Genomic DNA, 25,897 nt, shown 5'->3' with positions numbered 1-25,897 from the left:
CAGCTTCACCAGGCTCGGTAAGTGTAATTCCTTTTACTTTGACTCTTTGCAGATCGCCTTTTCTAATAATCACGATGAATGCGGAGTGTAAGTTAACTTATACTCTAATAGAACATGGTTATGGCTTCTTCTCTATGTACATCCGTCTCTATACAATCCCTAATCGCCCGTTTATAATAAACAATGCATTAAGGTGACTGTCTAGTTGCAAACTGTGTACGTAGTCGGAAAACTATATTATGCTTACCTTTGTAACGTTAGATGGTTTATAACGATGTCTGTCGAAGATTAAGAAGTCATGTAAACACATCAGTAAACACATCGCGTCCGTATCTCTCTCGGTAAGCTTCTCCGCTTTTTGTTGTTGTTGCTCGCGGCAGCGCAACAGCCCATTAATTCATGCCCATGCAGTGATGAGAGACAAATCGAGTCGATGCATGTCCATTCTTTTAATTTCTGCGTTGTCAGGCGATATTACAAACTTCCGCGTAGGTTCCGTACTTAAATCAAACCAAAAACGACTGAAGAAAACAGGCTCAGGCTCTATATTACAGCGTTTTCCAGTTTGGACTGCATTGCCCTCAAAGCATTGCCCGCACTGGACTACACTTCCGTGGCTATACCCCACGTGTCACGCCCCACAGAACTGGGGGGGGGCGGGCTCAGCAGAGGTCATTAGCATTTAAATTAGCATGTACTGAAACAGGTTGCTGAGAACAGAGCTAGTTTTTACCAGGTAAAAGTAGTGTTTTTTTACACAATCCTTTTGAATTTTTAATTAACGTATAATACAAACTTTTCATTAGGACCCTAAAGATCATATTAACATTTAATGAAAAATATGATGTGTAGGACCTTTAATCGTTGTTGGACACTGTAAAGCATTTAATCTATCGAGAATATAACAGTGAAAGGAAAAATTTGAGATTAGATGAAAAATCATGCTTTCTGAATTATGATTGACTACACGAATTTAATGTTCATCTATGATTGGTTTGATACTTTACTACTTATGAAAAGCGAATCAATCACCAAAGACCCAGTGGATAAAAGTCCAAAACTTTCATGCTTAAACTTCCAAGGGATGCCCAGAACATGCCTAGAAAAAAAAAAGATACAAGATAGAAACAATAGGATTAAGTTTTTACATGGCTAATATGAAAACTCTTCCACCCCCGCCCCCCACTCTAACTAAAATATGACTCCGATATAAAATAATAAATATTTAAAATGTATGGATAAAATGTATACACAACCTAATATGTACTGATAAATATCTAATTGAGCAGTTCATTAGTACTCACACAAACACACGGTTCAGTCAGTGTATGTGTGGTTGTATATGCAGTGTGTGTGTGTGTGTGTGTGTGTGTGTATATATATATATACTGTATATATATATATATATATATATATATATAGAGAGAGAGAGAGAGAGAGAGATAGATAGATAGATAGATAGATAGATAAAAAAAAAGGATGCACGCAAACAGTTTAGTACAATACATTATACATACACAGCGCACTAGGATTTTTAGTTCCTTTAAATGCATCCATCATCACACTATTCCTCCTGCAGTGTGAAGCTGATGCCGATATTTTGTTATGTTTGCGCATGTATTAATATGTACAGTTTACTTACATAATTAGTCAAGGATGTATTGCTAGGCAGTCATTTGGGACATCATTTGCTGTTGCTTTCAATAGTGCATGGAAAATCTCCTCATCTGTTCCCATCACTTCTTGTGCCTATATTGCAGAGGAAATCTGCATACTGGATTGTACAGTATATAGATTGTAAAAGATGTCAGCTTGAACCGAAGCATATGGATGTCTGCTGCAGAAGTAGAGTGTAAATCCATCAGTCAGTTAAAAAGAGTCTAAGACAGTGTCTCGTGCTTCAGGCAAGTCATTTACACAAAACTGTGCCTGTATCAGGTTTACATTAATATGATATGGTCAGTCTCAGACGTGTTAAATCAGTATATTAAATTAGCTTCTGATTGTAAGGGCAGTGTCTGGGACTGACCAAGAATAAAGTCTTAAGTGTAAAGAGAGTATAACATTTCTTTATATTGCAGCTCTTTAATGCCATGCATACATTTGCAGTAAGTAAAACAAGTTGCTGAGTTGAACGTGCTTGTTTAATTATGTAAATACAAATGAATCAATAATAGCAAGGTTTTTCATTGGTCTGCCACTTGGCTGGGTTAAATTCTGTTAGGTGTATACACTGATCATCCATAACATTAACACCACACAACATTAACACATACTGTAAACATTGCTTGTCATTTATACCAATGAACTAGTGACAGGATCATGGGCACCAAGACTCATTTATAGTTATGGGAAGCAAAGGGTAGCCTGTCTGGTCCGATAAAAAAAATAGTCAGCAAAAAAAAAAAAATCAATGCTGTCAAGAAAGGGAACCGGAACACCCATCAGGCATAGGGTCCAAAGTCACCAATCCATCCACCAAACTTCTCAGATCCCAATCTCCAAATATCTATCCTTCGAGCAAAAAGACATCATGAACAATCTACTGATTCTACAAAAAAATAGCAAAATTAATAATTTCATTTACAAACTAATCTTCAGTTCTACTTTCCAAGTGTCAATGCCAGGCATTATTACAGTAATACTGAAAAAAGAGTTTACTTACTTTTCTTCTTCCTGAGATCTTTAGAAAATTTAGAAGGCAAAATGCAGTTCTAGTGGGCAAAAATACAATATTTTAAGTGTTATGCATACAGTATGTTCAAAATATATTTTACATTTGTAACTGTACTATCAGAATACCAGAATCCACTCAGATCAATATGTGGAATAGATGAAAAAAGATCCATTCATATCCATTTTTCTTCTGTTACAAAAAACCTGGATAAGTCTGGGCTATTGATTATATATACTGTGTATATACAGTGTATATAGCCTTCAGAACTGCCTTAATTTTACGTGGCATTGATTCAACAAGGTGCTGAAAGCACTCTTTAGAAATGTTGGCCCATATTGATAGGATAGCATCTTGCAGTTGATGGAGATTTGTGAGATGCACATCCAGGGCACGAAGCTCCCGTTCCACCACATCCCAAAGATGCTCTATTGGGTTGAGATCTGGTGAGTGTGGGGGCCGTTTTAGTACAGGGAACTCATTGTCATGTTCAAGAAACCAATTTGAAATAATTCGAGCTTTGTGACATGGTGCATTATCCTGATGGGAGTAGCCATCAGAGGCTGTGTACATGGTGGACATAAAGGGATGGACATGGTCAAAAACAATGCTCAGGTAGCCCGTGGCATTTAAACTATGTCCAATTGGCACTAAGGGGCCTAAAGTGTGCTAAGAAAACATCCCCCATACCATTACACCACCACCACCAGCCTGCACAGTGGTAACAAGGCATGATGGATCCATGTTCTAATTCTGCCTATGCCAAATTCTGACTCCCAGAAATCGAGACTCATCAGACCAGGCAACATTTTTTTAGTCTTCAACTGTCCAATTTTGGTGAGCTTGTGCAAATTGTAGCCTCTTTTTCCTATTTGTAGTGGAGATGAGTGGTACCCGGTGGGGTCTTCTGCTGTTGTAGCCCATCCGCCTCAAGGTTGTGCGTGTTGTGGCTTCACAAATGCTTTGCTGCATACCTCGGTTGTAACGAGTGGGTATTTCAGTCAAAGTTGCTCTTCTATCAGCTTGAATCAGTCGGCCCATTCTTCTCTGACCTCTAGCATCAACAAGGCATGTGAGTGTGTGTGTGTATGTATATTTGTATATTGTATGTATATATATACTTATACTAATATTTAGTTTATATTTTTAACTTAGTCATTGAACAGTGTTGTGTTGCGGATCCGTGATGCTTGGGTTTCAAGAATTAAACCTGCCTTTTTGGCAAGATGCTACTGTAGCTCTTATCTAAGAATGTATAGTATTCTGACTCACACTTATATCCTAAACTTATTTAAATCCTCTCTCTCTTTCTCCCTCTCTCTCTCTCTGGGTTGCTGTGCATCTGATTTTTATATTCCGTGAATTTCTTATAATTTCTTAATGTGCTGACTGTGCCCATTCTAAGACAGTACCCACCAATCCATTTCCTAAATAACTTCCTTTTTTCAGTTTTTAGTTTTAATCCAATGGAGCTGATCTGTTTAATCATGAAGACTGATTAGTTTGAGCAGATGGAATTCAATTGTGTAGGAAGGTAGATCTTTCAGAACAGCATCTATAATTACTGAGCTAAGGATTCTTCACATGCTTAGACACTCACTGATAAGTCTAATAAGAACAGTATCATCCATGTCTCCTGTATTGTTTTAATTCAGTTTGGATCTTGACGGCATTTTTAACAGTGGACAATGCCACGTTGCAGCTTTACAGAAATTTGGATTTCTATTTAGATTCCTAATGAGCCATGAGGGGACGTGACAAGGAAAATCTCTTTGAGAGGAACCAGGCTTCTTACTCTCTTCTTGGTAATACTCGATAATGGGGTTGTAAATTACTATTCTTTTACAGTTAGCGGGATCAAGTGCGTTAAACGGATGCTCAGTAATGAGCATAATATAATTTATGATTACAGAGGAGACATGAATAAAACCAAGAGTTGTGTTAATGCTTTGGTTGGCAGTATCTTCTCAGCGACTGGTTTTATTTTCTTTTTCTTGTCATTTTCTGAAGAAAATTGTAACCTTAATCCAGAGAAATTCAGATAAACAACATCAAATAAACTTCACTCATCACATAAGTTTTTGAAATAGCTTTATTTATTTTAGATAATACTGACACATGTACTCAATAGCAGTTACCAGGCTGGTTAAAAACATCAATATTAAAACTGTTAGAGAGATTTTTCTTTTTCTTTTTTATACATTTCTTCTGGTTCTAAGAATCTGATACTTGTAATATTTTACACTTTTACAGAATTATACCATAACATCTACTGTTTTATTTGTCTTTTGCGTCAAAAAGTTTACCTATTATTTCTTTATTAGAAAAGGAACAAAATAATCTACTGATGGTCAGTAAGTCCAGAACTGCAGCTCTAGTTTCTGAAGTTAAGATGCTGAGAAAGAAACAAGGTTTTGGAAGGGAAAGCAAAAATGTCACTTTTCATTTCAGGTTCAAACTGTGAGGTTACAGGAAGCATCAACAGACAGAAGAAAGAAAACCATAGCACAACAGAATGTCTAAGCAGCTTGGGGAAGTAAAAACCGAACAAATAAAACAGTTCTGACGTTAGCAGTGTGTTGTCTCTGCGATTAGCATTCTACCATAAGATATAATCCAAATGCATGGCGGAATTCCAGTGAGCAGACAGTCTTTCCTTCCTGTATTTGTGCTGACAGGGTTTCCAGCAAATGCTCAGGACAGCGGATTACAAGTAGGGAGGATGGCGGAGAGCTGAGTGGTGTGATGGTACTCGTTGGTAGGAATGGAGAGGAACACGAGACCTTGCGCCTTTGGTCCTCGTTGAATATTAGCATTGGTGAAGTTGATTCTGCAAGTTCTTTCATTTCCGATTTGTCTACTTCCATTTCTTCTGACTGGAGCATGCCACTACCGAGTTACCTGAAAAAAAGAAAATACACGGTTTACAGATGTACTGTAGGAGTCTATGTAGGAGTTAGTTTAGTCATAGCTAAGTATCCACTCTATTCAAGCACACATAAGCACAACCATCCAACTTACACTTAGGTTTAAGTCATTAAAACTGATTATTTTCTTTACCATTTTAGCACAGATTTCATGCCAGTTAGGAGATTTACTGAAGGCATGACAGTCACTGTAAATTGTTCCAAAAGATCATTTCACTTATAGTCCACTATTTCATAATTCCAGTAGGTCAAAAGTTAACATTGTCTTTAAACAGCTTGGAAAATTGCAGAAAGTTTTGTCATGGCTTTAGAACCCTTTGATAGTCTACGTGATATTTGAGTCAGTTGGAGCTGTACAGTACCTGGTGATGTACTTTAAGGCAATGCAAGACAAGGCAACATTTTATTCACTGTGCACAATTTTAACACAACTGCGATTGATTGAAAGTGCTTTACAATAAAATAAATAAATAAAACAAGTAACAAAATGTCAATACATTTTTATGCACTTCTTCTTTAACAGATAAGAAGAAGTCCAATTGACATGACTCGACTTGCTGATAAATTCAACTTGATGGTTGAGAATCTTCACAGACATATTTCAGTACTTCTTTGTTTGACATCATGGGAAAATGTAAATAAGTCAGCCAATATCTCCAAAAAATTTTTGGACCTTCACATGTCTAGTTCATCTTTGGAGCAATTTCCAAATGCCTAAACAGAGAACATGCATCTGTAATGATATTATGCAATACTTCCTTTCAGGGCATCTAGAGATTAATGTACAGTACTTGGGCCAGAACAACAGCAGAGGATCTTGTAAAAAAGGAGGAAGCAGGTACATACAAACAGTTTTTATATACACAGTAAAATGAGTCCTATATCAAAATAACCTTAAAGGAAGGAAGAAGCCACCGGTCCAAAACTGCCATAAAAAGCCAGGATATCATTAGCAGCTGCACATGGGGACAAACCCCCTTTAGGAAAAATGTTCTCGTCTGATAAAACAAAAATTGAACTGTTTGGCCAGTGGAGGTGGGGATGGGGCACTTCAAACCAAAGAACACCATCCTAATCGTGAAGCACAGAAATGACAGAATCATGTTGTGCCTTGGTACAAGAGGGACTGGTACACTTCACAAAATAGATGGCAGTATGAGGAAGGCAGATTATGTAGGTATATTAAATTAAACTTAAAAGGTTGGTCAAGAATCTGTCCTTCAAAATTCCAAGTTGTTTGTGCCCACTCTGGTCCTATTTGAACACTTATGATCCCTGTCATAGCATCTCTCATGCTCAAAGTGCTTATGCCCGCCCCTCTGTCATGGTAGCATCTGATGCAGTTGGCATTAAGCAGATTCATTCACTTAGAATATGGCAGTTTGCCCAGGCTGCTGGCATGAGAAAAGGTGGCAGACATAAGAGGAGGGTGTAATGGCATGATGCCCAGTGCGCACACTATCTCTAGCAGGGTGCTTGGTGTGAGGTCTGTGATATTTGAGTACATTGTTAATGAGAAGGCATGGTTCTTTTTTACTCTGCTGTGTAATCAATGCCTTAAACACATCCAATACACCACATGACAAATACACAAGATGATGCGTTAGTTTATGATATTTTATAGTTAGCTGTTGACTTAAACATGTGCCGGCTAAGTTTCATAAGATCAGATAAACGCTGCATAAAATTATATTTTTTTATTTATTTCGGGGCATGGTGTTTCTGATGTCATAAAATTGTCATAACAGAACTTGGATATACTTTCTAATTCTATGGGTTTTCTAATTTTTATTCCTGGCTACGTTGTAAAACATTGCTGAGTTGTGTGTGATACTTATGCTCTATAAAGCCTTTATAATGGCTCTAATCTGAGGTGCTGTAAATTGGTGAGTTCTGAGGCTAGTACCTCTAAATGAACTTCCTCTCTGTATTAGAGGTGCTTTGTTCTTTCTTTCCTGGGATAATCTTCATAAAGGTCAGGCTCATCATGGTCCCTTTAGCAAAACTGTTGCCATGAAACTATCTCTATACCATGTATGTTACAGCATTGCTGTTTAATGTCCCAGCATGACAATGTCCATGTACACATAACAAGGCCCACGATGACACAGCTGGGCAAAGATGGAGTAAAAGAACGAAGTGGCCTGCATAGGGCCCTGACCTTAATCACAATGACTACCCCTTGGATGAACAGAAAGACAGACCTGCTTGACTTTACCAACGCTTATGTGGCTGACGGTTTACTAATCCCCACAGCCACTTTCCGAAATCTAATGGAAACCCTGCCTATTAGAAAAGTGGGAATCCTGCCTATTAGAGTAGCGGGTGGCAGCAAAATGAGGACTATGTCTTGAATGGGATGTTCAAAAACAAACCTTTGGTCATATAGCATACTTGGAGAAGACAATTCTACAAATAGTAAAAAAGCTAAATTCCACTACATCTCCAAAAAGAGATCGGTATGAATACCATTCAATACACAATGGTGTTGCCTTGTAGAAATATTAGACTTAAAGTCATCAGATTCAGAAATAATTAAAAATTAAAGTTAAAGTGCTTCTCTTTATCACTTCCATGAGACCTACCTACCTCCCGAGTCTCCTGCAGTTTTAGTAGAGCTGCTGCCTCTCTAAATATAATTGCATTAAATCTATCTACATGTTAAGGAAGTGTGGGATATAAAAGTGTCCTATATGAATAAGTCCTAATAGCTTTCTTTTGGCTGCTCCTGTTAAGGGGAAGATCAGCAGCCTTCTGATCCGCATAAAACTTGGCACGGGATGTCTTTCTTAACACAACCCTCCCATTTTACCTGGTTATGACTGGCACTGCATGCATATTCCTTTATGAATATGCCCTAATGTTTGTCTAAAAGAGATCAGGCTAAAAGGTTAAAGGTCAGCAGGTTAAAGTGGGTGTTATATTGCCTGTGTCTCATTTCCTTCTATACATCAGCTTCAGAGAGAGAGAGAGAGAGAGAGAGGAAGAGAGAGAATTTTATTGTGTTGGACATCAGCTAATCTTTGTCCCTCAGGATTTATTTGAGTGAAGCCACTGCACTTCTCCTATCTCTGCTTCCCCTTTGAATGCATTCTCAACAACAGCACAGAAATATCTCTCCTGTTTTGACTCTTTTTTTTTAGTCTCTTTGTCCTTGGCCCCTTTTTTCTCATTCTCTCTGCTGTCTGTTACCGTGAACAGCCTGTCTGTAATGGGCCCATAAGAGCCTGCTTAATATTATTGATTAATATGATTGATCGAGCATACAGTCCAGCTTTCATCATGCTTTGTGTTCTGTAACATACAAAATACAATTCATCATTAAAAGCTTCAGTCTGCTTATCTGTACTGCTAATCAGATTTCCAAAATGACATCAAAGATAGTGACATGCTGAAAGTATTTTGATGCTATTATTTTGTCCATCAAAACAACAATCTAATATAAAGGCCTTTGAAAAGGTTTGTTGATGGATTCACAGTTGCTGTCAGAAGGTTACACTCATAATGAACAAGAATGTCATTGCAATATTAAGCTTTCAGGGATTTAAAGAAGAAAACTCCAAAAAATCAGAGCACAAGATTTGATTTAGTTTGGGTTTCTGATCTCAAAATTATGCATGCACGGTCAATAGGTAGTGCGAATAAGTATTGAAATGTAACTGAAATTGCCAAGTCAGAGGCCTCTTGACCTCCTGTTAGAAATTATGAATACATTAGCTGGTACAGTAGCTTCTCTGTCAACATAAAATGGGTTTATTTGATATCACCCATTGGATTGACCATTCCTGACCATTTCTTACCAGTGGCAAATTCAAAGGAGCTATGGGCAGATCTGTGAAAGAGGATGGCCAGTTTAAAGTCTGGAATTTCTAGTGTAGCTACTTTTAAATAAATGCAGATTTTATAATCGGATCAAATAACTGCACATATGTTCAAGTTATTAGCAGGAATGGTTATTTTCTTAAAGTCTAAAAATTGAATTGAGCCTTCTAGAAAAACTGTGGTGGGTCGCATCGTACTTTGGAGCTGTTGGTGAGCAAAAACACATGGAATAATGAAAAAGGTAGACAACCTCAGAATTCTTCAACAAATTCTCAAAACATCAACTAGAAGGTTGAAAATACTTTTAAAAGTGAAAAAAGTACATTTACGGCACTTGTGGGACCAGTAGAGCAGTGCTGGAGGATTGGAGGAAACCAAAATAAACATCAGATTTGAACCCAATAAACATCAAACATGGCTTTGGACAAAGCATGGTAAATTAATTTTTTTTTTTTTTTTTTAAAGTCACCTTCATGTATGTTGTTAAATCATTCTGGCCCAGAAAAAAGACCAATTAAAAGAATCACTGCAAGCCCAATATGCCTATGGTATTCATGTTCATAAGGAGTGTATATAAACTTCTGACTTCAACTGTATCTACTACAGAACTTTTGCTCTCGTAGGCATTTTCTGGAGTGATTTTGAACATTTCCCTAGACAGCACGCAGTTTGCTAATAACTTACTCACTATGGAGCTGGCTTCAGCAGTTATTACACAGGTGTACAGAGTCATCAAAACTCATTAGTCTATGTCAAACACTATGCTTTAGAAAAACTTTGATCAGCCTATTGATCCTATCACTTTACTTTGAATTGAATCTTCCTTGGCTAACATACACTGTTTCTATTAGTTCAGTCTCTGCTAAACTGGGGTAGTGTCTATAATACATAATAGTACACTACGGAACTACGGAAGACACTATGCAAAAGGTGCATAAAGTGCGACTGGTTTTACAGTCAGAATGCTTGTGAAAGAAAAAACAGAATTTTTTTTACATTAAACACGATAAACCATAATGAATATAATACCTGAAAATTGTCATTTTCTTGAACTAAGGTTTACTGCATGCTCATTGTGTTAATTGATGACATCAGTATTATGGATTCTGACCTCAACAGTTAATGTTGATATTGTGGAACATTTACAAAACTCACTTCCTGCCACTGCTTATGTAACAACATCAATAAATCGTCTTTCTTTAACCTGGCCTTCTTTCTATCCTCCTCACTAAGTTATTAATACAATATAATTTATCTTGTTACCAAGAAACTGGAACTATTAGGATGCAGCATGCTGTTATACTGTTGATAATAATTAACAAATCCTGACCAATTATAGTCGATTATACAATAGAACCAATCATACCGCACATAACATTTGATGGACAGATCAACCATCCACAGCGGAGCATTGTGGTTCAGATTTGGTCTGTGGAGGATTTGAGGCACTGGTTCTGCCTGTCTGATCTCATGTACACCTCATGACTACTTTACCAAACCGGGCTTGTTGAGTTTTTGTTTTCGTGCTGGTTTTCTCCTGTTGTCTTGTCTTTTTCAAGGTGTCCGCTTTTGATCCAAGCCTGTTCTGTATTTAATGTCAGATTCTGCTACAGCTGATTCCTGTAGTCTGCACTGAGCACACTCAAGAGAAGAGGAAGTAGGTTGCAAAGCAGGAGGTCTGAATGACAAAAAGCGGGAGAACGAAATCCCGTTTTCTGACCTTGCCCATGCTTCCAAAAGTGGAAGTTACAAATCCATGTATGAAACAGGAAATCATAAAGTATTTGAATGAAATGAGATAAGTGGATAGAGTAAGTTGTAAGATAACACACTGATTGGAATGGAGGTAAAGAAATGTATGTACAGTACTAGTCACTAAAAGATTGAAAAGGATAACACTTGGTGCCTTTTCCCCCTTTATTGTGAAGGAAAATCTTGCTTAATCCATTTAAAAATTAATCAGATTTAACCCCCAGGTGCACAAGGATAAGAAATTCTGAATTTCCTTTGAAGAGCTGTTTGGAAGATACATGTATTATTATAACCTGAAGAATAGCTCACACTCAAAATTGTCTGTATATTTATATATTTGTGTATGAGGTTTTTTGTGCAGGGATCTTTGTTTTAGTATTTAGCAAGGAATGGTTTGTACCTACAGTATGTTTTATATTTCTTACACTGTTCCATTTTTGGTAACATGGAAAGTTAAACCGCTGTACCTTTAAACAGAGATTGAATTGAAAATTGATGAGACACGGAGTGCTTTCCAAAAGGTGCTTGATTACCAGTGTGTGTTTGTGTGTGTGTGTGTGTGTGTCTTTTCTGTTTGCACATAAAGAATGGTTTGCCTCTGTAGGGAAAGAATTACTGTAATTATATACTATCTAATGAAGCAGCAGCACAAATTGATGGGCAATGCTGTAGGCTGACACACTTATAAAGCACACATGGCCAAGATTAAAGGCTAGTGTATTTGTGCATGAGGTGTCTACACAGTACGTGTGCATGTGTGTGTGTGAGTTTATGTGTGTGCGTGCACTAACCTTTGTCGTTTTAACCTTGTTCCCAGTACTGCAGCTCCAACCTGTGAGATCTGGAAGAACTTTACACTCCTCTCCATCCAGACATGGTTGCATCTGACACCACCACTTCTGGGCTACTATAGATGCTGCATGCATGCAAAAACGGTAAATAAAATAATTTACATGAATAATAATAATAATAATAATAATAATAATAGAGATGATGCACTAATAATAACTAGAGACAGATGGTGCAATGTATTTTCTAGGTAAAACCATGAAAATTTGTTGCATCATTCATCCCCTACATGGTTCGCCAAGAAATACCCTTTTACAGGTATACTGGCTGTGAATCCAGTCAGTGTGTGTGTGTAAGAAGAAGGGGTATACAGTAGTTTAGGCAAGTTATCATAACAATAGGTCTCTCTGCACCCTTACACAGACAATGCAACATGTTCTCTTTGACTTAAATAAGGAATTCAGTCCTCTGCTTCTAACGCCAGGTATTTCATTGGTGCTAGAGAGGAGAGACCCAGCTGAACATTTTGCTACAAGTTTTGTAGGGTTTGGTAACTGTAAATTTAGAAACTAAGATTGTTTTTATTTGCTAACTCACTTGTAAAAACCAATAAATTTTCAATGATGCAATTTGGATGCCGGTTTTAAAGGAATGAAGTAGTTTTGATCGACACAAAGAGTCTATCATTTTCTAATTGGACCAAAAACAAGGCTTTGTTAGGGAAACTAATGGGTCCCAAACAAATTGTTATACTTCAAAATGTATGTGTTTTCTCAGATACTCTTTTTATAGTGCTCAGAGGCACCTTGAACATTTTAATATAAGTTTCACGGAGGTGTGTGCAAAATTGAGGAAGATATAGCTGTCTAGTCTGAACCAAAAAACAGGATTTTTAGGAAAACCGTCTGTCTAATTACTTTAAAAAGTAATAGCAGCCATTCCCCATACGACCAGCATTTTTGTTAGCATATTTAAGTTAGGGGCTCATTGCTGTTATTTTTTTAATATATGAAAAAGGATAAAAAAAAAAAACACTCTAAATTTTAAATAACTTTTCAAAAATATGTGCAAAAATGTGGAAAAATACCATCAGTAGAAAGCAGTGCTGCGAAAGCAGAGCTGGGCAGATGGCTGAAGTAAGAGATGAAAAAAGGGAGGAAAAGAAGCTGGATGGAAACAGGGTTCATTTGACATTTCCTCTCTGGCAGGGTGTGGAGAGCGCACACAGACAATGCTTTTATGGTAAGGAAAACAAGATCAAAATCGATTGCGCCGTCAAGTGCCCGGTGTTGACACAGTATTAAATGAATCAGCCAGACAGAGATAGAGAGAGGCAAGTGCAAGAAATCGGTTAAAGAAAGAAACTGGTCTTAGTCGTCGTGAAATGAGTGCAGCATTAGACATTGCTGACAGAGCGTTAAATTAATCATACGGCAAAGTTACAGGGCAAGGTAGAGGACAGGAAAGAAAAAAATGGGATCGCTAATATTATTTCTGTGTTGGTTTTAGAAAACAAAAAACTGAAACTGCTTTCCCCCTCCCACCCTCCCTTCAATGTAACAGAATGCCCTCCGGCTCGCGAGAGGCATTTCTAATATCAACACTTCTTTCACAACAGGACCTATTCATGAGGGTGAGCAGGGTGTTTGCTACACTTTCTTGCAAACATTTTGTATAACACATTTATAGACTGACCTTTTTCAAAAGGCCAGGATGATAGAACGAGGGAGAGAAAGATGAAGTATGAGAGAGAGAGGGGGGGGGGGGGGGGGTAGTGATCCTACCATCAACGCAGGATGGAGCGGCTCTGGTCGTCCCAGCGACCTGTCCAGGTAGGCAGGAACACTTGACAGTCTGAGATCGCTCTTCAATCTTGTTCTTATTACAGCAGCGATGGGCTGCAATTACCTCACACGTCCCAGCCTTCACATGCACTGTGGCAGAATTGAACACACACACACACACACACACACACACACACAATATAAATATAGGTTTAGCCATAATGAACATGAATATATATTACACAAACACACACACACACACACACACACACACACACACACACACACACACTCATTTACCACTTTAAATAGGATCTCGTTGTGGTCCTGCAAATATCCAAATCAATACAATCAATTATGTGGCAGCAGCACAAATCTTACAGATACAGATTAAGAGCTTAAGGTAATCTTCATGTAAGACATTAACATACAGTAAAAGGGAAATGTGTGATTGCAGTGCCTTTCCCCGTTCGTTGTTGAAGTTACATGAGCTGGTTATAGTTTTTTTTTCAGAAACTGCAGGTCGCCTACCATTTTCATACAAAGATTTTTAAAAGATGTGTGATGCTAACTACCACTCTAAAATGCATTTCCTAAATTTTGCTATTTCAATTAATAAATAAGTCACTATAATATAACACGTTTGGGATTATGCAGTGACCAAGTCATGTGTTAACCTTGAACATCAATCTGCCAAAACAAAAAGCTGTTTGAGAACATGAATACGAATCCATCATGTATGTCAATATTCTCCTGCCATGCTGTGAGTTTAGTGTTTTAGACTAGCTGTATAGATCCGGGCTTCTTTGCTATTTGTTTCTTTGTATAATACAAATGTATGCCCTTTAAAATATGGGTGGTGTATGTGCAGTTACAAAAACAAACTTTCTACAACCCCAAATCAGAAAAAGTTGGGACAGTATGGAAAGTACGAATAAAAAAAGAAAGTGGTGATTTCTAAATTTACTTTGACTTGAATTTCACTGCAGACAATATGAACACAAAATATTTCATATTGTCTGAGCAACTTCATTTCATTTGTAAATATCCATCCTTTCTTGTCATTTAGACCTGCATCACATTCCAAAAAAAGGTTGGGACAGGAGCAATTTAGAGCTAGTAATCAGGTAAATTGGTTAAATAATGATGAGATTTCAAACAGATGATGTCAACAAGTGATTGTAATTATGATTTGTTACAAAACAGCGTCCAAGAAAGGTCTAGTCCTTTAGGAGCAAAGATGGGCCGAGGATCGCCAGTTTGCCATCAAATACGTGACAAAATTATGTTCCTCAAAGAAAGATAGGAAGACATTTGGATATTTCACCTTTACCACTGCATGGAATAATTAAAAGATTCAAGGAATCTGGATTAAATTCAGTGCGTAAAGGACAAGGACGCAAGCCTAAGATGAACAACCGGGATCTCTGATCCCTCAGTCGGCACTGCATGAAGAATCGTCAATCATCTGTAAGCAATATCACCACATGGGCTCAGGACTACTTTGGCAAACATTTGACAAGTACCACACTACATAGCTGCATTCACAAATGCCAGTTAAAACTTTCGGAGCACAATATGCTGCCTTCAAGAAGACATCTTTTCCAGGGACGCCCATGCATATTTCAACAAGACAATGCAAAACCACATTCTGCACACAGTACAAAGTCCTGGCTGCGAAGTAAGAGGTTTCGGGTACTTGACTGGTCTGCCTGCAGTCCCGTCTTCAATAGAGAATGTGTGGCACAGTTTTAAAGCGCAAAATGCGACAACGAAGACCCTGTACTGTTGCCCACCTTAAGACTTGTTTGCAGAAAGAAAGGGACAAAATTACACCTGAAACACTTCATCACTTGGTGTCTTCAAGTCCTACACGTCTTTTAAATGTTGTGAAAAGGAATGGTACTGTAACATTACAAAGTGGTAAATGCTTTACTGTTCCAACTTTGATTTGAAATGTGTTGCAAGAACCAAAATTGGAATATGTGTTTATTTAAAAATAAATAAATAAAATAATCATGAGGAACAAATTAAATAATGTGCAATTGTATTATCTGCAGTGAAATACAAGTCAACGTAAAATAGAAATCACTACTTCTTACTTTATTTGCGTATTCCATACTGTCCCAACTTTTTCTGATTTGAGGTTGTACATCATGTAAGCAGTTAGTGAGCGAGCCAGGAGGTGCAGAACACCCACTAATTTTATTCTTTATGGCTTATAGCTTTCTGTGTGCCTTTTTATGGATATTTGTGTCTATCGTTAATGCCAATCTTGAATGTACTTTTGCTAACTAATGCACATGACATATACACAATACAATTAACATTCTTTGTAAATCTTAAACGCGTTTAGTCTTTTGACACCTACCTGTAATACCTATCAAACAATTCTGTTAAACGTACAGTTTTGGACTTGGGCAGTGGTAGTATCAGTATTTGGCTAGTGACTGACAGGTTAAGTGTTTAGAGCCTGTGAAATTTCAGGGAGAAAGTTGAGTCTTTGATTAAATCCCTGACCAAGTAACTGCTGCAGAACCCTTAGGGTTACATTTAAATGGGAAATTATACTAGTATTGAAGGAATTTACTCCGAAAAAATATGCAAGCATGGCCAAACAGTAAGTGGTCACATTAGGGTAAGATGTTGGCTAGAAATGCACTGCCATGTTCAATCACATATATTTTCTACATTCAGAAGAGGATTTTGTCAATCTAATTAGCCAGGATCGCTTTGCTCTGGTTTCAAAGGTCAACGAATAAATGTGGTGATCCTGATGGTGATCCTGATACTGCAGGATAATAGTAAGCGATCTACACATTCCAATATGAGCACTCAATGTTTACAACTGCTTCATTATAGCACAGTGATACTTGTGAGAAATTATTGGGGTGAAAAAAAATGCAATGGCAACAGTGGAATTAGCCTCTCTCAGTGCTCTAGCATCTTTTAAAACCTTTCAATTGACATCATATATAGTACATGGGCTCAGGGAACCAGGTCTTATAAATGTTGTGACATCTTTAAAAAAATTACCAGCACAAACTAATGTACTATTTGCATGGGATAATTATTATCCGGGGACCTCGTGTGATTTAGAAATAACCTCTTCACATCTGAGTTTCACACAGAATAAGCGAAGCCTGCGATTTTATTTGAATTTACTGCCTTATCTCCCGGATATACAGCTTTCTCTTTCTTCACATTGTATTGTTGTATGGTGTATATCAATATGCCCCAGCACCCAAAATACTTTCAAAGCACTCCAACGCAGCTTCCATTCTTCGCGGACGTTGAATAAAAAGGCACACAGAAACAAAAACCTTGAAAATGTTTTTTATATACTGGCCAAATCATACACATGATGATTCTTACGGGACTAATATTATCACAGGGCCTTGATGTTTGGTGAAATATGGTAAGTAATTTGTGGAGAAATTACAGACATGGCCGATTCGCATGGGATTAAGATCACAGACAACCTGCGCAATTATTACATGGTCCCCAGGTAATACTAGTCCAGTGCGAATAGACAATTCATGGAGCCGAATAAAAGCTCTGCTTGTTTCAGGATTAAAAAGAAGTCTACAAACAAACATAAAGACAGAAATAAAAGATAACAACACATATAAAAGAAGCAATTCAAGTAATCATTAGCACATATTTCACATTGATGTAGCTCATACTAACTATTCCAATTCAATTTTATTTGTGTATCACTTTAAGTTGAAACCTGGGTATATATTTAGCTCTCTAATAAGCAAGCCAGAGGCAACTGTAGCAGACTTCTGAGTGACAAAATGATGTTGATGTTGTAGATAAGGATATTGTGAAAAGGACTCCTAGGATAAGTGGGATAAGCACAGGACAGTCGGTAACAAATCTGCAGTTTCCGGCTATCCATCAATAAACATAGCTTTCAATATCTTTTAGGTATGCATATGGGATTACCCACAGCAGCAAAGTAAATCAGATGTGTAGAAACACACAGAGGTAGCCTACCAAGCATGAGAACATCCAAACCCCATGCACATAGACCTGCAAAAGGGATCAAACTTAGGACCTGGAGGTGCGAGGCGACAGTGCTAACCACTAAGCCACCGTCCCATCACCATTATTGGACCATATACTGTAACGATAAAAATATGCTTTTATATTAAAATATACTTAAAATATATATATTTTTTTTCTTGAGCTTTGCCCCTTTTATCTTAAGGGTCACCACATTGGATCATTTAAGCTGATAGATCTGGTACAGGTTTTTAGTTGGATACCCTTCCTGTACAGTAGCAATTATCCTGGGCATGTATTTACCTAGCGTCTCACAGTAGGACCTCCTAAGTGGCAAAAAATTCTTAAAATAGGAAATCACTGCTATCTTCACCATTCAGGTGTGCGGAGGAGTGATGTTTTAGTAACACAGAGCTCATAAAAGATACGTTTGGACAAAAACGTAATAGTTTTTTTTATCACGTGCGGTATGTAACTGCTCCATTAATAAACTCCTGCCTCCTCAGGTAAAGAAGCAGTTGTTGTCTACGTTAACAGTGACAAAGCCGACAGTTGTGGAAATAATAAATTAAACTTTGCTCTTACTTCACTGCAGATCATGCATAGATTCATACATTTTTTACCATGCAGTGACAAAAAAAAAAAAAACAAGCTACATTTATGAAGTTGTGGCCATTATCCATACATTTTATATACTTATATTATATTATTTAAGTGTACACAATTGTTTATTTTAGATTCTGTTATATGCAACATTTCCATGGTTTCTACATGGGCTTGGGACTAGAACTGCATGCAGTGGCTGGGTTGTATGGGGTGTTTGGTTAAGGGTATTGCCCACGGACCCAACGCTGGCAAATCGAGGTATGTGGGGCTCAAACCTTCAACCCAGTGTTCAGCAACCCAGAACCTCAACCGTGTGAGGCACCACTGCTGTTATCGGAAAGTAGTGCATGTCAATAGGGAGCAATGCTGGCTGGTGTGCCACTACTCTCTGAATTTTCATATATCACCATTGTCAGTGTATTGTAATGCCTATATAACAGTGATATACTTCCTGTTTTCATCTATATTATCATGGAGACAGAGAAAGAAAGAGGTGGTTCCTTAATTATGAAATAGCTGCATTTTCACTTGATTGGAAACGCTTTCGCTCTCTCCAAACCATCCAAAAAACAACAACTTTTCTTTATACCTGAGAAAAAGGAGTGTGTTTACAACTACGATTCCCTTCATAAATGTTAAATAAATGTCCTCTAGTAAAAAAACATCACTGCGGCAACAATCAAACTTTAACAATACACTTCCTAATGTCTCCCTTCTGCCATACAGGCCCCTGTTTATTAGCAGTTACCATGAGAACAATAACAAATTCCAATGAATGCATGAAAACGTAAAAAGGGAAAAAAAACAAGAACTTTTTTGCATAAAAAGTTCAAGGTTGTTGACCAGGCCTCCAAATTCTCCAGATCTTAATCCGATTAAGCATTTATAGAATAATACAACAAATAAGCCTGATCCATGGAGAGTCCATCCCGCAACCCACATTAACAAAAGGGTTCTTGTGCACAACACATGGCCAGAGGTCTTCTGGAGTCATGCCCCGTGGTGACACAGGACTAGTAGAATTATCTCCCCAAAGTTTCCTTTATTTATATTCTATCGTTCCTAATATGACTTGTACCCTAAGTAAACAGAATTTTAAGTCAAGTGAACAACACCACAGACCTCAATCCATTGTGGTGACTCTCTATTCGCTTACTACTGTGCATCTCGTGCGAATTACATTCATTCATCACAAAGTGAGAAAGGATGCAAGCTGAGACCCTAACACATCTAAGAGAGCAGTTAAAAAGGCGAGAGACTGCATTAACTCGCAGCCGAAGAATTCTCGGCCGCGCGCATATTAGCCGTGCCTGGATAAGTAGCCATGGTAATACAGAGCTTAGCGAGAATTCATTGAATATTACGGGAGGGGAATCATGCAGGAACTATACAAGCATTTCATACAGGCAGGAGGAATTGCTTTGTAACACTAATTAACTACAAGATTACTCTATCATTACTTTTTTCTTTCTTTTTTTATCGACTCCATTTTGTTGAAATGGATCTGGTGAATGTGATACCTTAGAGAGAAGTCTTAATTTAATTTCACTTTAATTCATAGACACTGCCTGGATTAAAAAAAAAACAAACAAACAAACAAAAAAATGTTGCCGTTTAAAAAGAGTCATCATTAGCTCGCATCAAGCGATAAAAACATCTGAGGAGATTTGACTTTGATTAAAATTTGGTTAGAAACTCTAAGACTCATTATTTAAAAAAAAATGGAAGGACAGTCCTGAACTGTGAACTACGAGTTCAGGAAGAATTGTGGTCAGGGTAAGAATGGAAAAGTAAAGCATGTGACATCATGAAATCTGTTAGGTAATGATGTACAGTATTATTACCAATGTGAAAGGCAAATGTTCTTCTCCATCTTTACCCTCCTTTAAAATCGATCTGAATTTTCCACTGCTTAAGAGAATATTTCTGAACTGTCTAGGCACATGGCAATGTATCTAGCTTTACAAATAAGCAAAATATCTCCCTTTATAATTAAGCCATATTGCAGGATTTTAGTACCTGACCCTGTGTGCTATACCTATATTGATCACAAGAAACAGCTGAAACATGTAAGTGTCCAACGTCTCACAATTCTGAGAAAGCACCACTTGTTTTTTTCCACTTGGCTTTTTAAACTAGCTTTCATTGCTTTCATAGATTTTCAATTTTGCACTTCGTTTTCCACCTACATGCCATTAGCTTGTTAAGAGGCAATCCAGAGTTCTCGTCTGGTGCATTAAAAACATTTTGATTCAGATCAATAAAACACTAGTAAGGCCTTCATTCGAAAATTCTCCATCCTTTATTTCCCGAGAGTCACCGAGTACCATACCACTCTTTAACGAGAGCAAAAGAATGACAGAGCACAGCGTAAAGAGGATGCAGAGTGCGTTGTACACTCAGTCAGAGCAGCAGACACTCAGAGAGAACAACAGCATCATATAGATATAAGAATAGGAAAAATAGACCTATAAGTGCACTTGAATTCTTGGAATATAACAGACAACATAAGACAAATTCAGACTGGGAATCTTGCTTTACTTTGATAAACTTTTTTATCTCTTTGTGTAAACTCACTTAGTCAGATTCCTGTATATCTTACAATAAATAGTTTTTGACTTTTACATATCCCGTCAAAAGAAATGCTGGCACTTTAATTTAAATAAATCACAGTTTTTATGTGGAAATTGAACAGATCTTTTAATTCTTCATTAAACTACTTTATTTAACTTCCTAAAAACTTTCCTATATAAAGTTTTCCTTTTGTATTGCAGTAAAAAAAAAGAAAAGAAGTTATTACTTTGCTGCCTCAGTGGACATCCTTTAATTATTTAAAAGACAGTGAACAAAGAAAAGTATCAGATAACCAGTGTTAAAAATCGGTGCCAGATCACTGATGATTTGAAACTGTTTTGCAGCAAGTGCTCCATGAACACTTATAAAGATTTATGATGTTATGAAACCCTCTAAGGACATACCAGGATATTTTAGCATGAAAGGTGTTCCAAGAGCCAATCCGTCAGGTTATAATGACAAAAGTTATTTTAAAAAAGGATTATCGTTTTTACACCACTAATATTACCGCCAGGTGAATTGAATAACGCTGATTATCAATTATATACCGGTAAACTGATGAGAGGGTCCAATTTATACCAGCCCAAGAAAGGCCAGCCCACCCGGCCCGAATCCAAAGAAACAAAGTGTAGCACAAATTGCTGAAAAAAGTCAGTGCTGCCCTCGGTATGAAGGTATCAGAGCAGTCAGCACATCACAACCTGCCTGTTCAAGGTTGTTGACCCCGCCTGCAAATTCAATCCTATTGAGCATCCATGGAATGCACAGAACAAACCAGCCTGATCCGTGGTGGACCCATCCTGTAATCCACAGCACGAAAAGGCTCCTGGTGCCAGACACTGTAGCACACCCCATATATGGCTATATATATATGGCTATATATATTTCTAATATTACATATTTCTGAGATAATTATAAATAAAATATAAGATTATTCAGCCTGTTGTAGATGCTTTTATATATATATATTAATGACAAGGGAGAAAAAAAAAATCAACCAGTGTGAAATCTTCAGAGGCGAACAGGGTTAAATACCTTACCCAATCTTTCACAAAGTTCCCTCTAGAATGATAGGGAAAAAAGGATTCACCTTGTAAACAAGACCATTTATCACTGTCTCATGTCCTGCTTAGCTGCCCTCTGGTACAGGTTCAGCAGCAGGATTGTTGCAGGGAATTTCATCTCTCTCTCACTCTCCATGTGTGTGTGTGTGTGTGTGTGTGTGTGTGTGTGTAAAACCCATCGCAGAGCCGTAAACCTTTAGGATCATGGAGTGTTGATTTCTCCACGCAGTAAATGTCATTTATTACAGCAAGAAATCCCACAAAGACCGGAACCCACTAACATGGATAACTCCAGGGACCCAAATCAACCCTAAATGTCAAATGCAAATATTTCTGTTATTTGCTGTTTAAACATGCAAGGAACAATTTCTTTTTATATATATATTTTTTACGCTTCAAACGAAAAGGGAGGAGCAGTCTAACACTTCTGATGGACATTTAGGAACTAACACGCTTGCAGGCCACAAGGGACTCTGTTAATTGCTCTGAGTGCAAATTAAAAATTTATTAGCGAGTCCTTGCAATGCAGTAATAATGACATCTCACTTCCTGCTCGGCCTTTAGCAATGTGTCATCACTAGCGCTTAGCCAAGCCGAGGGAACTTTTCTGACCTTGAAGTTATAGTGGACATTTAAGCATGAGCACTGATATACTGTGTGATACATTTTCAATCTATGCAACTTTCAATTACTAGTCAACGTTCTGTGTGTTAATCTTCTTCAGTTACACTGTGACAAAGTAGCTTCAAAGAACTCCCTAATGAAAAAGTGACAAATAAAAACTTAAGTGAGATGTCATGCACTACTGCAATAAATAGATGATATCCTATTTGACAGAGTATCTTACTGTAAATGACCATTCAGTAAGTATTTAACTGATTTTTAGAAGGTAAAAATTACTATAATCTTATAAAAACAACTTTGAGTATTTGTTTATCTTAGCAATTGCTTTAATTGGAGCGTGGTTAGAGTATAACTGGGCATGAGGCAGAAATACATGCTAGATGGGATGCCCGTATGCTTGCAAGGCACCATACACACGCGGACACTTTACGCACATTTTTAACACCTCGGGCCAATTTAGAATCGGCAGGCTATTTACTGGCACGCCTTGCAGACACGGGGAGAACATGGAAAACTCCACGCAGACAGTAACTCGAGCTCCGGATCGATTCAGAACCCTGGAGCTGTAAGATTACACCATGCTGCCCGATCTGGTATATCTAATCTTTTGATTTTTTTTTGCTAATCCTATTACTGTTAACATCTGCACCATCTAAGAGAGTGCATAATTAGTGTAATTAGAAAGCTCACACAGCGTTCCCAGTATACTATCTAAATCCCGTTTTTTTAATGATCCTGCATTTAAAAGACTACAGCAACATTGCAGGTATATTTTATAAATGTTCGGTAAAAAACTTGCTATGAGACTGAAAAAGTGGGAAAGAAAATACAGCAGGTTTCAGTCATTATCAGGAACGATAAAACACAATTATAACATATAACACATTTTATAAATGGCAAGCCAGGTTTTAAGCATGGACACGTTCACGGCTTGTCAGGTGGCCGTCTGCACAGAAACAGCAACGTGTTCTTAGAAGGATGATCCCATCTCATCACATCACATCACTATTTGACGATTTTAAGGACCTTGCTTGCTAAACTTGAAGTTCTCGAGATGGGGTAGTGATAAAAGTTCTTGTTTTTGACCTTTAAAATGTATACAGTCAATGTCCGTATTTGAAGAGTCTGATGTGGACATTTTCTAGTGCACGGAATGGCGTTTTGTAAACAGAGGGCAAACATTCCAGGAACTATTGGCGTGAGAATAACTCCTCCAGTGCCTGCAAAACAATATCATCTATTTTTAACGAGAAGCTGCAGTGTGTGGTTTATGACTATGCACCATCCCCTCTAATGCCAGGTTTTATAGGAGCATTGTGGCTCTCCTCCACCCCTGCCCTCTTCCTTTAAATGAAGCCATTACTGCAGATAATGCTGAGGCATCGCCCCTTAACTATTCATAGAGGGCTAAAACCTGATTATAAACCGTTCTGCTGCAGCTTACGCTCACTCTAATTTGACAGGCCGCAGCTGTCTCGCTACAGGAGACCAGAGCCAACTCCTGATAATGCTTACAAAAAGCTCACTGAATGACAACTGTCCCTCTGAGATGACTAGTCAGAAGCTCACCCACACACTGTCATATAAAAATAATAATAATAAAAAAATGTAGAGGCCCTGCCCGCAAGAACCTCTCTCCTCCTACACCCTCTTTGATACAGAAATGTCTGAGGAGAACAGAAATCTTGTCATATCTCTGCAGGAGAGGACAAAAAAGACAGAAGATGAATAGCAGCATGCTCTGTAGTTAACCCTAATAAAGTAAGCTTTTCTGAGTGCTCAGTTCGCTACGCGCTTCGCTTCTGAAGGGCCATTTTCAGGGAAGTGTCCCAATTTTGATGCCGTCATGTTCCAAATCGCATCACTCTGCCCATCAAACCAGCCCTGTGATGGACAGAGTCTGGAAAAATGGCCGGCTATGATGGCTGCTGGAGAGTGATTTAGCCAATCAGCGCTAAAACAGCATTTCACAATCAGTGGGGTCTCTGCCGTCCCACAGCTCTTACACTGATAGCCGTGTCCGTATGAAGTGATGAATCCTGACATCCAGACCAAATTGCAGCCTTATTCACCACTAACACACTTCAATTGCGTGCAAGCTGTCGATTATTTTAATCTTGACTTATAGGGCTGGTTCTGCTAGCGGTTTGTAGTGTAGCGAACCACATACCGTATAATACCACGTATTAAAGGCTGTGACATTTTACAGTATTAAACAGGCACAAAAAACGTTTACTTCAGAAGGATGACACGACAATGCGGCTTTATGATTTGGCAAGCTGCATATGTTTCATACTCAAAGCAAAAAAAAAAAAAGATTTGGTGCTAGGGGGTAGTCTTACTGGGATAGCTCACTGGTTAAGGCATTGGACTACGATTTAGGAGGTTCCAGGTTCAAGTCCAACGACTGCCAAGATGTCCCTGTTGGGCCCATGAGCAAGGCCCTTAACCCTCAACTGCTCATGTAAATATTTACCATAAGTGTTGTATTGTTCTAACACTTTAAAAAGTTTCTAAGGCAACACACTGTATGTTTTTCCAGTTACACTTATGATTAATTTTGTGAAACATCCATAAAACATTTCAAATTATGAGGGGTGTTCAAGTCAAACCAGGACAGTCCTGACCTCGCTCCAAGCCATTATCACATGTTTTTGGGGCATTAAAGGAGTTCCTGGGAGGCCAGTGTTTCAGACATGGAGCTGGCAGTCGGATCAGGGCGTAGAGAGAAAACTTTCTACCTTGGTATCCAAGCACGAGTGAAACACTGGGATAAGTGCATTAGTGTAGCAGAGGATTATATACACAAATAAAGCCAGTTTTTAACTCTCATAAATGTGTTCTATGATTCTGCACAATCAAAAATCCCGATTTGACTTGAACTCCCAATGTAGATGCCAAGTTTTTGTCTTGTTAAAGATACCACAAATATTTGAATAGTTTAAATATGAGGTAACCCTACTATTTCAGTCATTTATTCAGCAATCACAGGTGCTTTCTTACTGGTGACAAAATGACGGCCCATATCTTAGTAATACCAGGTTCATTTTATCACAAGTCCTAGTTTGACTCGAACGCCCCTCCTTAGGTTAAAAGAAGACGTTTAGGTTCATTTAAACTGCGCTGAAAAAAATGGAGAATAAAATTCATAGAGTACAGAAATGTCATGCTGGCTAGACGACACCTTTTCCTGGCACTTTCTTTAGAATATGATGTCTCGAGATTACAAATAGTCGTTTTTTTTTTTTTTTTTTTTGCATAAAAAAGATG

The 25,897-nt window shown here is 37.9% G+C and overlaps 1 protein-coding gene across 1 annotated transcript in view; it reads right to left on the bottom strand.

The window, feature by feature from the left end:
• Nucleotides 1–4,785: 4,785 nt before the first annotated feature.
• The window catches only part of tafa3b (TAFA chemokine like family member 3b), a 140,351-nt gene continuing 119,239 nt past the window's right edge, over nt 4,786–25,897 (bottom strand). Inside the window, exons 3-5 of the mRNA XM_053503131.1 lie at nt 13,749–13,898; nt 11,967–12,091; nt 4,786–5,575 (exon numbers count right to left, since the gene is read on the bottom strand). Of these exons, the coding sequence (XP_053359106.1) occupies nt 5,564–5,575; nt 11,967–12,091; nt 13,749–13,898 (287 nt within the window). The 3' untranslated portion in view covers nt 4,786–5,563. The remainder of the gene's footprint in view (nt 5,576–11,966; nt 12,092–13,748; nt 13,899–25,897) is intronic.

This window comes from Clarias gariepinus, chromosome 9, assembly GCF_024256425.1.
Source record: "Clarias gariepinus isolate MV-2021 ecotype Netherlands chromosome 9, CGAR_prim_01v2, whole genome shotgun sequence".
In the NCBI taxonomy this organism is placed as follows: domain Eukaryota; kingdom Metazoa; phylum Chordata; class Actinopteri; order Siluriformes; family Clariidae; genus Clarias; species Clarias gariepinus.
This window is presented reverse-complemented; position numbering and strand designations above follow the sequence as displayed.